This window comes from Pelodiscus sinensis, chromosome 1, assembly GCF_049634645.1.
Source record: "Pelodiscus sinensis isolate JC-2024 chromosome 1, ASM4963464v1, whole genome shotgun sequence".
Lineage (NCBI taxonomy): Eukaryota > Metazoa > Chordata > Testudines > Trionychidae > Pelodiscus > Pelodiscus sinensis.
Window position 1 is genome coordinate 326,376,948 of NC_134711.1, and position 15,963 is coordinate 326,392,910.

At 48.1% G+C, this 15,963-nt stretch overlaps 2 protein-coding genes across 2 annotated transcripts; both read left to right on the top strand.

The window, feature by feature from the left end:
* Positions 1–5,523: 5,523 nt before the first annotated feature.
* On the top strand, positions 5,524–7,128 carry LOC102460116 (olfactory receptor 52K1-like). Its single transcript, XM_006126563.3, has one exon. The coding sequence runs from the start codon at positions 5,541–5,543 to the stop codon at positions 6,501–6,503; it is 963 nt and encodes a 320-aa protein (XP_006126625.2). The 5' UTR covers positions 5,524–5,540; the 3' UTR covers positions 6,504–7,128.
* A 5,092-nt stretch (positions 7,129–12,220) lies between these two features.
* On the top strand, positions 12,221–13,165 carry LOC102458211 (olfactory receptor 52K1-like). Its single transcript, XM_006126555.2, has one exon. The coding sequence runs from the start codon at positions 12,221–12,223 to the stop codon at positions 13,163–13,165; it is 945 nt and encodes a 314-aa protein (XP_006126617.2).
* Positions 13,166–15,963: the final 2,798 nt, after the last annotated feature.

The window sequence follows — 15,963 nt, forward strand, 5'->3', positions numbered from 1 at the left end:
ACAAGGGCACCCTGTTGACTCATATCCAGCTTCTAATTCCCAGGTCCTTTTTTGCAGAACTCTGCTTAATGAGCTGGTCCCCAGTTTTTTGGTGTACACAGCTTTGAAACCCTTTGGGGCATTGTTTCACAACGGGTCTTGGTTGACGAGGCGGAGGCCTTTAAGCACTATCACAAGGCAGACTAGTAATAATAACATAAAGAGGCTGTCTGTGGAGGAAATACCTATGAGCCTGTATGGGTTTTTCTAACTCCTAAAGCCTCGACCTGTGAGTGGCGTTCAGTAGCTAGCTTGTTTTCATAGCCACTACCGACTGTTAAATATTCAGCCAGAGAGCAGCTGAAGTTGACTTGTCTGGCCAGGGTGACCCGCATGTATAGCTGGAGAAAATTCGCTGGGCAGTAAAGGAGTCCCCAGGGTGGATACAGTCTCCTAAGGGAAGTAGTGGAGGCTTCTTTGCTTGGGTTTATTTCAAACGAGACTGGGAAAAGCAACAGTTGTGGAATCAGTATCTAGACCTAAAATGGCTTTTCTCTCTCTCAGCTCCGTGATGTAGGAACAGACTCTGTTCGTCCAGGTCTGCAAAGAAAGAGTTAACTCTGTCTTCCAGCAGTAGGTGGGGAGCACAAAGGGGAAGCAAAGATTCCCAGCTGACCTGCGAGACCCTCCCAGTAGAGAGGAGGCGAGTTCCCTCCCTGTGGCTATAAATCCACCAAAGGCTGGCAGCGGTGGGTGAGCATGTGGACCTGATGCAGCCTGGGAGGACGACGGGGGCCCTAGAAAAGGAAGGGAGCGCTGCAGGATTCCGGTGAGTTTGCCCGCAGAATCCGACTCATGCGGGCAAAGGAATTGTACTGTTCTGTTACCATAGCTGGGTTTGAACCAGATCCAAACACACCCACACTCTGGGGAAGCTCAAAACCTGATCCAAATTCTGCTGCTATCTATTTTCATTTCTGTTTCCTCTGTAGGTTCGTACTGCCCCCCATACGATCAAGCTGAGGTGCCTATCTTGGTAGCTCTATGTTATATATTTTAGAGAGTTTGTCTGTTTGTTTGTCTGTTTGATTAAGAACTCCTCCTACCCGGTAAGAGCTAGGACCACCAAATTTGCTATGCAGCTTCCTCTGATCATAACTTAAAACAACGTAAGGGTTTGGCTGTGCCAGGACAATGGGATGTGCCTAGAATGGGTTTGCTTCTTGTACAACCAAAGAGAAAAGAGGAAGAATCACCAAATCAAGCACATAACTGAGCAAATGTTGAAAGAGACTGAATCAAGCTGAGCCTAAAACATAGGATGAACCTAGAATAGGATTGTTTCTCAATAAACCTTACCAAAAAGAGATAAAATGGAGACATTTGGAGTAGCTGTTTTATCCAGCTAACTCAATGCTTAAGGTTTGAAAACTAAAAAATGTTATTGGAAACCAAATTGACTAGAGCCACTTTTTGTGAAAATATAGCGAATGATCAGAGTTTATCGAGATAGAGAAAAAAATACAGTTGATGGAATTCCCATGAAAAATTTTACAAAAAAAAAAAAAAACCCCAACCCAGAAAAATTTTAACAATCCCTTTTTTAAGACATCCAAAATAAAAATTCACTTAAAAAAAGTGCTGTATTTTTGAAAAACACAGTCATTTAAATAAAGCAAGTATATTTTCCTTTTATTAAAAAAACTCTTAGAGTTACAGACCCAAGCAACACTGGGAACATGGAGAGGAAGCTGGCTAGACTGTCAGGCCCAACGGGCAGTGAACAATAGCTCGATGTGAGGTTGACGGTTAGTTTCTAGCGGAGTGCCCCAAGGATCGGTTCTAGGGCCAGTTTTGTTCAACATCTTTATTAATGACCTGGATGAGGGGATGGATTGCACCCTCAGCAAGTTTGCGGATGACACTAAGCTAGGGGGAGAGGTACATACATTGGAGGGCAGGAATAGGATCCAGAGTGACCTAGACTGATTAGAGCATTGGGCCAAAAGAAATCTGATGAGGTTCAACAAGGACAAGTGCAGAGTCCTTCACTTGGGACGGAAGAATCCCAAGCATTGTTACAGGCTGGGGACTGAATGACTAAGTAGCAGTTGGGCAAAAACGGATCTGGGGATTACAGTGGATGAGAAGTTGGATATGAGTCAACAGTGTGCCCTTGTAGCCAAGAAGGCGAATGGAATATTAGGTTGCATAAGGAGGAGTATTGCCAGCAGATCTAGAGAAGTGATTATTCCCCTTTATTTGGCACTGGTGAGGCCACATCTGGAGTACTATGTCCTGTTCTGGGCCCCACACTATAGAAAGGATGCGGATGCATTGGAGAGGGTCCAGCAGAGGGTAACAAAAATGATGAGGGGGCTGGAGCACATGACCTATGAGGAGAGACTAAGGGATTTGGGGTTGTTTAGTCTGCAGAAGGGAAGAGTGAGGGGGGATTTGATAGCAGCCTTCAACTTCCTAAAGGGGGGTTCGAGAGAGGCTGTTCTCAGAAGTGACAGATGGCAGAACAAGGAGCAATGGTCTCAAATTATGGTGGGGGAGGTCTAGGTTTGATATTAGCAAAAACTATTTCACTAGGAGGGTGGTGAAACACTGGAATGGGTTCCCTAGGGAAGTAGTGGAATATCCATCCCTACAGGATTTTAAGTCTTGTCTTGAGAAAGCCCTGGCTGGGTTGATTTAGTTGGGATTGGTCCTGCCTTGGGCAGGGGGCTGGACTTGGTGACCTCCTGAGGTCTCTTCCAGCCCTAGGATTCTAGGATTCTAACATCGGCTGGTAGACTATATTTAGACACCTAGACTATATTTAGGCACCTGGTTTTCTAGAGGAGCTAATGGGTGTTCTGCACCCTCTAAAAATCAAGCTGTGTGCCCAAGCGTGGATGAAGGCAAATACTTTCAACACCCAAGATTGAAAATGTGGTGTCGAGAGGTTCTTAGACGTTTTACAGACAGATTTCCTTTCTTGACTTCAGCATTGGTCTTCGTCCTTGTCTGTTAAGGAGCCTGGATTCTGAAAGGGGTCACGGAATGCAGTGTATGAGAAAGAAACTATGCAGGTTACATCTGAGGCTTGATTTTTTTAAAAAAACCCTGACCTTCCTTTCTAGAGGCATAATTTGTGCCTGGAAATAACTGTCCCCATACAGCAGCATGTAGAGCCCACGTTCATGTCGGCAGACCACTGTGGCTAAAACCAAAGTGGAAAGCACTAAAACCTAATGATGGGATGGAGCAAGGAGCCATGTGATAAAATTCCTCAACCAAATGGTTGGAAAGTTTGGGATGACTTTGTATATTCTCTAGATATTGAGAATTACTGACCTTGGGATGCCACACACAATGTGTGAGGCACTATACACACACACACACACACACACACACACACACACACACACACACACACAACCTGACACAGACTTTTTTTTCCATCGTCATTAACCCCGCTGTAACATATAGTGGAAGAGATAAAGGGATACAAACCAAAACATGCACCATTTTTTCCTACCATTATAAGCGTTGGCTATGTTAAATACATGTCCGTCAGCTCTACCCAACTATCCATTGTTACTAGTGGGTCTTGAGGATGGATGTGAAGGAGTGGGGAGTGTTGGCACAGGCCACTTTAGGGAGGAACTTCTGTATATGGGGGGCAGCATGGGAAAATCAGGCAGGTAGGGGTTCCGCCCCTGGCAGAGTAGAGGGATTGGGGACAATATGAGAAGAGAAGATTGGTAAGTAAGGAGGCAGAGCCGCGAAGGGCTATAATGACAATGAAATCCCATGGAGGGATTTTGTGCTTTGGATGCGTGAGAAGGGACTTGAGGACCAGAGTGGAGGAGGTTGCTGGGAAGGGCTAGAGGTGGAGGAGAGCTTTTGCTTTGTGGATAGAAAGGTCAGATCTTAGGATCATGATAGGGAGAGATGCAATGGGCCTTGGATACACACATGCAGGTCAGAGGGTCAAAGATGTCTTCCAGGTTGCAGTCCTGCATGACTGAGAGGCTAGAGGTGTTGTCAGCAGTGGTAGAGGTCAAAGAGAGGAGAGGGCTTAGCAGCAAAGTCAATGCATTTGCACCCAAATAGCAAAATAATGGCCTAGCAAGCTAATTTGAGATGGGAAAGTTGCAGCTGTAAACGGAGTACAAGGTTCATTGTGTCACTCAAGCACTACAGCGATGGCCCTGGAAGAAATATGCACGACAACACAAAAAGGAGTGCAAAGGCAGGCGGGGAAACTTGGAAGAAAAGGGTTGGAGTCACAGATCTGATGTGTGGTGCCAGCTTTAGACATAACATCATGGGCAGGTTGAAATCATAGTGTGAAAAATTTTTAAGGCAAGAAGAGCCCATGATGGCCATCTAGCCAGACCTCCTGCATAGCCCAGGCTAAAGACCCCAGCCAGTGATTCCTGCATGAAGCTCAGGAGCTTGCAGTTGAACTAGACCATCTCTCTGAGAACATCCATTCTCCACTGGAAGGGTATGTCTAGATTACATGCCTCTGCCAACAGAGGCGTGTAAAATAGGCTACCTGACATAGTCAGTGAAGCGGGGATTTAAATATCCCCGATTCATTAAAATAAAAATGGCCACCGTGCTGTGCTGGCTCAGCTGATCGTCGGCACAGCGCGCGAGTCAAGACGCGGATCGGTTGACAAGAGAAGCCTTTGTCGACCTCTCCCTTATGCCTCGTGAAGCGAGGTTTTAGTGTTAGAGTTAGCCAAGTGTTTTCTGTTATTTTAAATTTGTAATCAGCTTTGCTTCGCCTATTCTCACTTACATCCTCTTAAATCCTACTGTTAGTACCTAATAAAACCACTTTTATTTACTCCCAAGCCCAGTGTGAATGATTGTTACCAGGAGGAGCAATCTGTGTGCACTTTCCCCCTTTCATTGTTAAAAGGGCTTACCTAAATAATTCATTGAGGGGTCAGTGTCTCAGGAAGCTGGGCCCCAAACTGCATTTTCCTTGGACCTGAAGCATTTCAGTGTCTGTATTGCTCCTTGTGGGGCCAGTGATCTCAGCTGTGTGCCTGGGCAGGGGAAGTCCAGGGATCTGGTCCAGCAGGACAGGGCAGTGACAAGCCCCACAGAACAAGGCGGCAAGTGGCAGTGGCTTTGTCAGCACCCCAGGAAACACCCCCAAGGGGTCTTCTGTGACCGTTCCCCCTCACACTGATATCACATTACTTTTACTTGCACCAGGCATTTCTTAATTTGCACTCCCCATCAATCAATACAACACACCGGCCCCTACGCAATCTTAGCACTGCTGGAAGGTGATCTTGGCCATAACCTTGTCCTCACTCTCCCCCACATGTACAGCTCTGGTGACAAAGGTGAGTGTGAAGGCTTCTTGCCCCCCCCCCCCCCATCAATTTTTCTCTCAGCTCCTGACCTTATGATCGTTTTCCAGTGATGCACCCTGAAATCTGGAGTGGAGTGTGGCCACTCTCATGCATATATAGGTATGCTGTGTCTATTTAGCTGAGCTCTTCTGTTTCATTGACAGGACAGACATTGAGAAGTTGCAGAGGATGCCCCTGCGAGACATCCTGTCAGGTTCCAATGGCAGCAGTTCTGACCTGTCCTTGTTCTTCCTGATGGGCATTCCAGGCCTCGAACCCATGCACCTCTGGATCTCCATCCCCTTCTGCTCCGTGTTCAGCGTGGCCCTACTAGGAAACTGCACGCTGTTGTATGTTATCAGGACAGAGCCCTCCCTACACAAGCCCATGTTCTATTTCCTCGCCATGCTGGCCGTCATCGACCTGGGTTTATCCACAACCACCGTGCCGAAAATACTGAGCATCTTCTGGTTTAATTCCAGGGAGATCAACTTTAGCGCCTGCCTGGTGCAGATGTTTTTTCTTCACTCATTTTCCATCATGGAGTCTGCTGTGCTGCTGGCTATGGCCTTCGACAGATACGTGGCCATCTGCAACCCCCTGAGGTACACCACCATCCTGACCAATTCAGTGATAGTGAAAATCGGGCTGGCGGCTTTGGCCCGGGCGGTTGTGCTAATGGCACCTCTGCCCTTCCTCCTTCAGCGACTGCCCTATTGCCGGTCCCATGTCATTGCCCACTGCTACTGTGAGCACATGGCCGTGGTGAAGTTGGCCTGCACCGACACCACGTTCAATAACATCTATGGGATCATCGTCGCTCTCTGCATCGTGGGGCTGGATCTGATGTTCATCATCGTGTCGTATGTCAGGATCCTCAGGGCTGTCTTCAGCCTGGCATCCAAGGAAGAGCAACTCAAGGCGTTCGGCACCTGTGGCTCCCACATCTGCGCCATCTTAGTGTTCTACGTCCCTGTGGTCCTCTCCTCAACCGTGCACAGGTTCGGCCGCCAAGTCGCCCCACACGTGCATATCCTGATGGCCAATTTTTACCTCCTCCTCCCTCCCATGATGAACCCCATCGTGTACGGAGTGAAAACCAAACAGATTCGTGTCCGGGTGCTTCTCTGGTTCCGAGGGAAAAGCTTCTAGGATGACCAGGATGCAGGTGATCAGGAAGCAGGGGATACCGGAGAGGTTTTCTGAGTAAATTGGACAGCATTCCTGTGGGGGCTTTGTATATGCAGGGATGGGAACTCCACCTTCTATTAACTGGGAGCAATACACCATCCCCTATAATCTTAACACTGCTAGCCAGAACCTGATCTTGGCCTGACCTTGTCCTCACTCTGCAGCTCTGGTGACAGCAATGAGTGTGAAGTTCCTTGCACCTTCTCTTGCTTTGCTGAGACATTCGGCCTTTATTACCTCAGCAGGCAGCAGGAACAGATGCTTTACCTGCCCCAGAAAATCACTTAGCTCGGAGATGTAGCAACACAGCAGGAACATTTAAGAACAAGTGCCGAGTGATGTGTTCTTCTGGCCCAAACATGCCACCACAGTAGCAGTTGGGTGCCAACCTTCTTTGTGTGTGGAGATCTGCCCTTAGCTGTGTTGTCTGGATACGTGAGAGTCTATCTCCTGTTGTTTCACGCTACCACAGAATTGTGAGATGCATCAGGTCGAAGCAGGGAGAGGAAGGGTAGATGCGCCTCAAAGTGCACTTTGAAATTCCCCAGTTCCTCAGCTGAGTGATCTCAGGCACCAAGCAGTCAAAGCTGTCTTTCTGGTACCGACAATAAGGAAAGGAAACAGAGTCCTGCCTCTCTCCTTCTGTGTGTACGTGTGTGTTGGGCAATAAAGTACTCAGGAAAAAGTCTTGCTCCACATTGCTATCACATTTGTTTCTGTTTACTAATGCATGCTGGCATTAACTCCTATTAGTCAGGGATGGTGCTTGGTCCTGCCGTGAGGGCAGGGGACTGGACTTGATAACCTCTCAAGGTCCCTTCCAGGTCTATGAGATAGGAAACAGGCAATACTCACCTGTGTGCCTGGGCACCTCCTGCGGACATTAAAGGAAACCCAGACAATCCCAGTGGTGATGTTGGATAGGTAGGAATTCTCTATTTACCCCTCTGCTGCAGTCCTGATCTGGGAGGGAAGACTGAGGGTATGTCTACACTACAGCGCTATTTCGAATTAACTTAATTCAAAATAGTTAATTCGAATTAAGTTAATTCGAATTAATGCATCTACACACAAAAGCTATTTCGAAATAACACGTCCACACTGAGTGGACCCTGAAGTTAAGCCTGGCCGGAACGAGTGCTGGCAGGGAATCAGGTTAGGACTTAGTGTGTGGGGCTGCCACCTGAGGCTAACTGAGATCTGTGCTTAAAGGGACCCTACCCCCACACTGGACAGATAGTTCTCAGGGTTCCCCGCTTGCTTGTCTACCTCGATGAGGGACAGCAAAGCTGTCCTGTCTTGGAGTGCCCTGAGTACCCGAACTCGGGACACCACAGCACTCGGCCACATGGAGCCAGACTGCCCCTGGGCACGCCGGTGTGTCTCGTGGGGTCGTTGCCATCAGCCCGGCTGCACTTGCTGCAGGCTGCCATCTGGGGGGATCCATCGGGGGGCTGTCAGGATCCAGGAGGCCCTTCAGGAGAGTGTCCACCCTGAGGAGCCCTCAGAGCCACCCCGGTCCTCCCCACTGGGGGCTCGTACCCCATTCCTCCCTCACGTCCCTCCACTTACCCCTCCCTAGCCCCCCTTCCTCATGTCAAACAAAAGACATGTATGTTCAAAAATAGAAACTGGGTTTATTGAACAAAATTGAGGGGAAGGGGGGCGCTAAACCTCTGGGGAGACTGGGAAAAGGAGGTGGGAGAGGGAAAGAGAGAGGGCGGGAGAGGGGAGGGGGAAACCTGGGAGGAGGGAGCTGGAAGGGGGAAGCAAGGGGAAGAAGGGGGAGGGGAAGCTCAGGGCTCAGGGTTGGGGGGGGTCTCGCTGGACCAACTTGACTTTCATGCTAACCTGCTCCTGCATTTGCATGTGGCCTTTGGTGGCCAGGCTGGCAGCTATCCTGCCATAGACGGCCGCGTTCCTCTATCTAGTGTGGAGATCATGGACGTTGGGGGCATCCCCCCCAAACCTGAACATGATCTCCACCCTGGACCAGAAAGGCGCCCACCTTCTCCAGCCCCTGTCAGGCTCCTGGGAGCTGGCAGACTGCTCCTGGGGAGTGGTGGAGGGTTGGCTGCCAGTGGCTTGCTGGCTCATGTTTTGGGGCCACTGGGTCAGGGGCCCCAGTGGCCACTGCTGGCTCTGGGCTGGCAGTTGGATCTGGCACAGGCACTGTGGCCAGGGTCTACCCCTTTAATGGCTCCGGGGCTGGGGGAGAGGAGAGTAAGTCTTCTTGGTTGTGCCCAGAGTGGCCACCAGGGCTCCCTGGGAACGGCTGGAGGCTCCCTATTTTGAATTAAGTGACTACACTGCACTTAATTCAAAATAGCTATTTTTGAATTTGGCGTTACTCCTCGGAGAATGAGGTTTACCAAATTCAAATTAAGGGCTCCGCTATTTCAGATTAAAATTGAAATAGCGGTTTGCATGTATAGACGCTATTAACTTTGCAGTGTAGACATACCCTGAAAGAATTGGGCTTGTTTAGATTAGAAAAGAGAAGACTGAGAGGGGACATGATAGCGGTTTTCAGGTATCTAAAAGGGTGTCACAGGGAGAAAGGGGGAAAATTGTTCTCCTCAGCCTCTGATGATAGGACAAGAAGCAATAGTCTTAAATTGCAGCAAGGGAGGTTTAGAGTGGACATTAGGAAAAACTTCCTACCTGTCAGGGTGGTGAAACACTGGAATAAATTGCCTCGGGAGGTTGTGGAATCTCCATCGCTGGAGATACTTAAGAGCAGGTTGGATAAACACCTGTCAAGATTGATCTAGAAAGTGCTCGGTTGATCACTACCCATTGAACCCAATGATCTATCTAGATTTCTGTCCACCTTATCGTTCATTCATCCAAGCCATATTTCTTTAACATGTTGGCAAGTATAGTGTGGGAGACTATGAAAGCTTTGCTCCGCTTTCCCCATATTCACAGAGCCCGTTATCTCATCCTTGAAGGCAATTATCTTCTTCAGGCATTGACTTGCCCTTGGTGAATCCATGTTGACTGATCCTGATCACCATCTTCACCTCCCAGTGTTTCCAAAGTGGATTCTTTGAGGACCTGCTCCATGATTTTTCTGGGGGCTGAGGTGAGGTTGACTGGGCTGTCCTTCCCCAGATCCTCCTCCTTCCCATTTTTAATGATGAACACTACATTTGCTTTTTTGCAATCATCCAGGACCTCCCCCCAGTCACCCTGAGTTGTCAAAGAGAGGCCAATAACTGCACTCACATCAGCCAATTCTCTCAACATCCTTGGACACATTTGATCTAGACCTATGGACTTGTGCATATTCAGCTTTCTAAACAGTCCTGAACCTGTTATTTCACTACTGGCCTTTTTGAGTTTTATCTCTCCTATGCCCAACTAGTTGCTTGACCCTGCCTTGAGATAGGAATCGAGGCAGCCTTCAAGTGTGCGCTTGTACATTATACTCCTGCCATGCCCAGTAACTCTTTTACTACACTTATCTGCTCCCTCCAGACTAACAAGCCCATCTGTCTTAGGAAAAAGCAGCCTCCATCATATCTATCTTTGTCCTTTGTAAGGATCTTGTTGTTCCCACATATTAGCAAGAATGAATATATATCGGAAAACCAAACGGGAAAACAGAACTCGAAATACTGTCTCAGGCAAAAATACGGACCTGGATTCTACCCCGACACTAGTTCGGGCTTGGCCCATGCTTTTTCACATGGATGTCGATATTAACAGCCATTCCGGAGGAAAGGCAGGGGTTAATCTACTTTCACCACTTGCTGTCACTCCCTAAGTGCCAAAGCAAACGCAAGTCTCTGAACTCCCATCTGGGGAGCAAAGTCTGCAGGGTGTCATATGGGGGTATAAATAATCTCACCCAGTTGATCCTGGCTGAGTGGAGAGTCATGCAGCTTGTGTGTGACTTCCCCATGTGCTGAGAGGGAAGAAGACACAGCCAGGGTTCAGGTGAGCTGGGGTAGCTTATATTAATCTAGGAGATTTTAATAGGCAGCAGGTTTAAAACAAACAGAAGGATGTTTTTCTTCACTTAGCGCACAGTCGACCTGTGGAACTCCTTGCCAGAGGATGTGGTGAAGAGTAAGACTTGAACAGGGTTCAAAAAAGAGCTAGATAGACTCATGGAGGTTAAGTCCAGCAATGTCTATTAGCCAGGATGGGTAGGAATGGTGTTCCTAGCCTCTGTCTGGAAATGGATGACAGGAGAGGGATCACTTGATGATTACCTCTCTGGTGTTGGCCACTGTCGGCAGACAGGACACTGGGCTAGATGGACCTTTGGTCTGACTCAGTGTGGCCGTTCTCATGTGCAGCCTGCCACACTCATGCAAACCTGGAGTGATTTGCACTTGTATAAGTGAGTGTGGAGCGAATGGTTATTTAGAAGAGAACAATTTATTTCCACGAAAAAACAAAACAAAACAATCCTGCAAAGAAACCACTGAGTATTCAAAAAATCAGGGGTGTTTGGGTTGCACTCACAACTGTCTTTTTCTTACTTTGTCTAATTACACTGGGAGACTCTGTATTGTGCCTCTGTGTTGTCATGGGAGATTTCAGTCTGGGGGATATATATCTTGGCAGAGAGATGTCACAAAGCTCCCCCTTACCTGAGTGAGTCTCCTGCTCAGAGGTAAATGGCAGCTATTGTCCCCGGGGGCGCAAACCTGACATTCGCCTCCACAGCCTCCTCATTGGCCAGCATGGGGGAGAGGGAGGAGGGTTAGCCCTATGGTCTCTGCTTCTCCTCTGGTTGGGTCAGGCCCCTTTCCAAAGTAGCCTTTCCCCTCCGGTGCGGCTCACGGTCAGGTCAACTCTCCTGTATCAAGTAGGGAGCTGGGGGCATGAAGCGGACTGGGGCCCACCCTCAGCTCTGGGTTCCAACCCTGGCACCCTGTCTGCAGAGTCTCTTGGCTTATTTGTGTGATAGCCGGGGCTGTGTGTCACATAGGCAAGGGCAGGTCTTGCCTTCCCAAAACTGCCCATGCTCTGGCTGTGTCAGATGTGTCACCTCCACAGAACATCTCATTTAACCCAGAGGTCAGTGCGGAATTCTCCCCATGACTCCAGTGGGAGCAGAATACACACTAAGGTTACATCTCCACTTACCAGGGGATTAACCCTCCAGTGATCCATCTTCCAGGGCTCAACTGAGCAGGTCTAGCAAAGACATATTAAATCAAATGTTGAGGGCACCCCAATTGTCCATGGTACTCCTTGCAACAGCAGTGAGTAAGGGAAGTCAACGGGAGAGTTTCTCCCATCGATAATCCGCTGTGAGACTGCCCCAGAAAACTGATGTAAGGTACGTAGTGTCCAGCTATGCAATTGTTGTGGCTGGAACGGTGTATCTTACATCAATTTTCTCTGCCAGTGTTGAGCTGGCCTAAGAAATGTGCATCTCCCAGTACCAAGGTCCATCTGGTACGATACATGTAAACACATTGGGTTCATTGCTCATGACTTGTACTGACACTGTAAAAGCTCTGATTCTTGCAGAGAAAAATACACGGGTTTGTATAATTAGTGTTAATGCAACATGACTCCACAGGAGATGGATCCAGTTCTTCCAGAGCTGATGCTGATCCCAAATATGTATTTAATTTACAGGATCTGTTCAATCCATGTGTTATGGGTTCTTGGAAGGAAATACATTGATATGTTATTTGCAAGAAGATAGCATGTCAGATTCCAACGGCACTGGTTCTGGCCTGTCCTTGTTCTTCCTGACGGGCATTCCAGGCCTCGAACCCATGCACCTCTGGATCTCCATCCCCTTCTGCTTAGTGTTCATCGTGGCCCTTCTAGGAAACTGCACTCTGTTGTATGTTATCAGGACAGAGCCCTCCCTACACAAGCCCATGTTCTATTTCCTCGCCATGCTGGCTATCATTGACCTTGTTTTATCCACAACCACCATGCCAAAAACACTGAGCATCTTCTGGTTTAATTCCAGGGAGATCAACTTTAGCACCTGCCTGGTGCAGATGTTTTTCCTTCACTCATTTTCCATCATGGAGTCTGCCGTGCTGCTGGCCATGGCCTTTGACAGGTTTGTGGCCATCTGCAACCCCCTGAGGTACGCCACCATCCTGACCAATTCAGTGATAGCGAAGATCGGGCTGGCGGCTTTGGCCCGGGCGGTTATGTTAATGGTTCCTCTGCCCTTCCTTGTGAGGAGGTTGCCCTATTGCTGGTCCCATGTCATCTCCCACTGCTACTGCGAGCACATGGCCGTGGTGAATCTAGCCTGTGCCGACACAAGGATCAATAACATCTATGGCATCACTGTGACTCTCTTCATCGTGGGGCTGGATCTGATGTTCATTGCCCTATCATACGTCAGGATCCTCAGGGCTGTCTTAAGCCTGGCATCCAAGGAAGAGCAGGTCAAAGCTTTTGGAACTTGTGTTTCCCATCTTTGTGCCATCTTAGTGGTCTACACACCGGTGGTTCTCTCCTCAATAATTCACAGGTTCGGACAGCACGTCGCCCCGCACGTGCATATCCTGATGGCCAATTTCTACCTCCTCTTTCCTCCCATGATGAACCCCATTGTGTACGGTGTGAAAACCAAACAGATCCGGGTGCGGGTGCTTTCCTTGTTCCGAAGGAAAAGCCTCTAGGCTGGTCAGGATGGTGACATTGAGCAATCAGGGAGCAGAGGTTGCATCTGATGTTTTCTGAAGATATGGAACATCATTCTTGTTAGGGCTTTGTGTATGCTCAGATGGGAACTCCCCCACCTATTCACAGGAAACAAATACACTGTTTCCTACAGGAGCCTAGCACTGCTGTCCGGAAGGTTATCTTGGCCATGACCTTGTCCTTACTCTACCCCAGGGGTGGAGAACTTTTTTGGGTTGGGGGCCGCTGACCCACAGGAAAATCAGTCAGGGGGCCACACACAAGTGAGAAGCAAAAAGAAACCCTCACTGACATGGCTCCCGACTGAAAGAGAAAGACCCTCCCCACATTCTTCTCTCACACCAGAGCATAGGGGGCCCAGGCTAGCAGATTGTGTGTTGTAGACCTGCGGGGAGGGGACGGGTAGAAGTAGCAGGGAATTGGGGGACTGGAGCACCAGCATGGGCTCCTCAGTGCTGGGGGGAGCCCTGGAGTACTAGCATGGGCTCCCCTGAGCTGCAGGGGAAGCCGGGGGACCTCATCCAGTCCCGGGGCCTTAGTTTCCTCACCCCTTCTCATGTATTCAGAACTGGTAACAAAGTAGAGCATGAAGTGCTTCGCAACGTTTCTTGCTTTGCTGCAACATTTGGCCTTTAATTCTGTCCCCCCCGCCCAGCCACATGCATACTGCAGGAAAGAATGCTTTAACCATGCCTGAAATTTGGTCTCCACTGACAGGGAGCAACACACCAGAGGCCATTTAGGCACTAGAATAATTACCGAGCACTGGGCTTATCTGTCCCAAACATGCCACTCTGACATCTTCCGTGTGCCAACGTGTGTGTGTGTGTGTGTGTGTGTGTGTGTGTGTGTGAGAATCTGTCCTGTCTTGTGATGCCTGACTGTTTGGGAGTCTATCCTCAGTTGTTTTACAGTATCACACAACAGCACAATGCACTAGGTCAAGGGTGGAGCATGTGGGGGGTGAGCGAGTGTGTATTTGCCCAAAGTGCCCTTGGGAACTCCACAAATTCTTGACACAGTGATCTCAGCATTCAAAGTATTCAAAGTTCTCTTTCTGGGATCAACAATAAATTGAAATGAAATGGAATAATATGTGTGTGTATACGTAGGTGTGTGTGTCAATAAACTACTTGGAAAAAGTCCTGCTCTGTTTTGCTATCCCCTTTGTTCCTGTTCACTAATATATGCTGTCTAGCATATAAATATAGATCTCATTAATAATATGTGTGATCTGCACCATCTACGTTAAATAGCAATAACATTAACCACAAATGTTGTGACAAAGGATCTAGAAAAGTCCTTTGAGAAGTTGGATAAATTCCTGGAGGATAGGTCCATAAATGGCTGTTACTCAGGATGGGCAGGGATGACATCACTCACCTCTATTTGCCAAAGCAAAATGCAGGACAATGTAGCACTTTAAAGACTAACAAGATGGTTTATTAGATGATGAGCTTTCGTGGGCCAGACCCACTTCCGCTTTTTCGAAAGAAAGCACCCAGTGAGTCTGGATGCTCTCTTTCTAAAAAGCCTGTTTGCTTTCAAGAACGCCTTCTTTCGAAAGACCACTTTCGAAAGAAGGCGTTCTTCCTCGTGGAATTAGGTTTACCACCATCGAAAGAAAAGCCGTATTCTTTCGATTTAATTTCGAAAGAACGCGGCTGCAGTCTAGACGCAGGTGAAGTTTTTTCGAAAAAAGGCTACTTTTTTCGAAAAAAACCCTGAGTCTGGACACAGCCCCTGAGGCAAAGCTCTACCCCCAACCTTCGTTTTGCTTGGAGTTGGGAAAACGAACAGAGATAATCCACAGAGAACAATGGGGCTCTGCTCCTCCTGGGTAATTTAGGCCCATAGGTTTAAGGACACAAAAATAAGCAGTGCCAGTTCACCAAAAAAAAAAAAAAAAAAAAAAAACCCTTTTATTATTAAAACAAGACTACTACTGTTGCAAGCATAATAAATGACTGGGTGTTAAAAGCCATGGATTGAAATAGATTTAGGGAGAATTTTTGGGCTGTAATTCCTTAGTTACAAAAGAGAAAAACAATTAACCAGCTCAGACAGGATTTCCAACCTCCCTGACAAGGAAAACAATAAAACTTGATGGACTATCTAAACTTTTCCCTATTTACACATTTCAGTAAATTCAAGGAATCTGTGCCTGGCAGAGTCCATCTCTCCAGCCACCTGGGGAAAAATTTCTCTGACCCAAAACAAAGGAAGAGAGAGAGAAAAAAATCCTCTCTCATTTTGAAATTCCTTATCTGCATTTCATTGGCTGAATGCCCAAAGCCCCACCCTCAGGTGCATCTCCAGAGTTGCTTAACCTTTCCTCACCCTCCTGATAAGTCAGACTCTCCTTTGCAGGTCCTCTTAATGGCAGTAAGTAGCCCTGGTTTGAGCAATTTGCCCTGAGTGGACACCCTCAGTGGTGCCCAGACCTGGTCCGATCTGTCACACAGACCAACAAGTAAATAACAGAACACCACTAGGCATCACCTACAACCTCCAGCTTACACCCCTCCAGTGCATCATTGACAATCTACAACCTGTTCTGGAAAACCATCCCTCATTCTCACAGGCCTTGAGAGACAGGCCAGTCCTCGCCTGCAGACAGCCCCCCAACCTGAAGCAAATCCTTTCTAGCAGCCACACAATGCATCACAGACACACTCACCCAGGGTATGTCTAGACTACAGGCGTCTGTAGACAGAAGTTCTGTCGACAGATACTGTCGACAAAGCTTCTGTCAACAAAGAGCATCTAGACTACA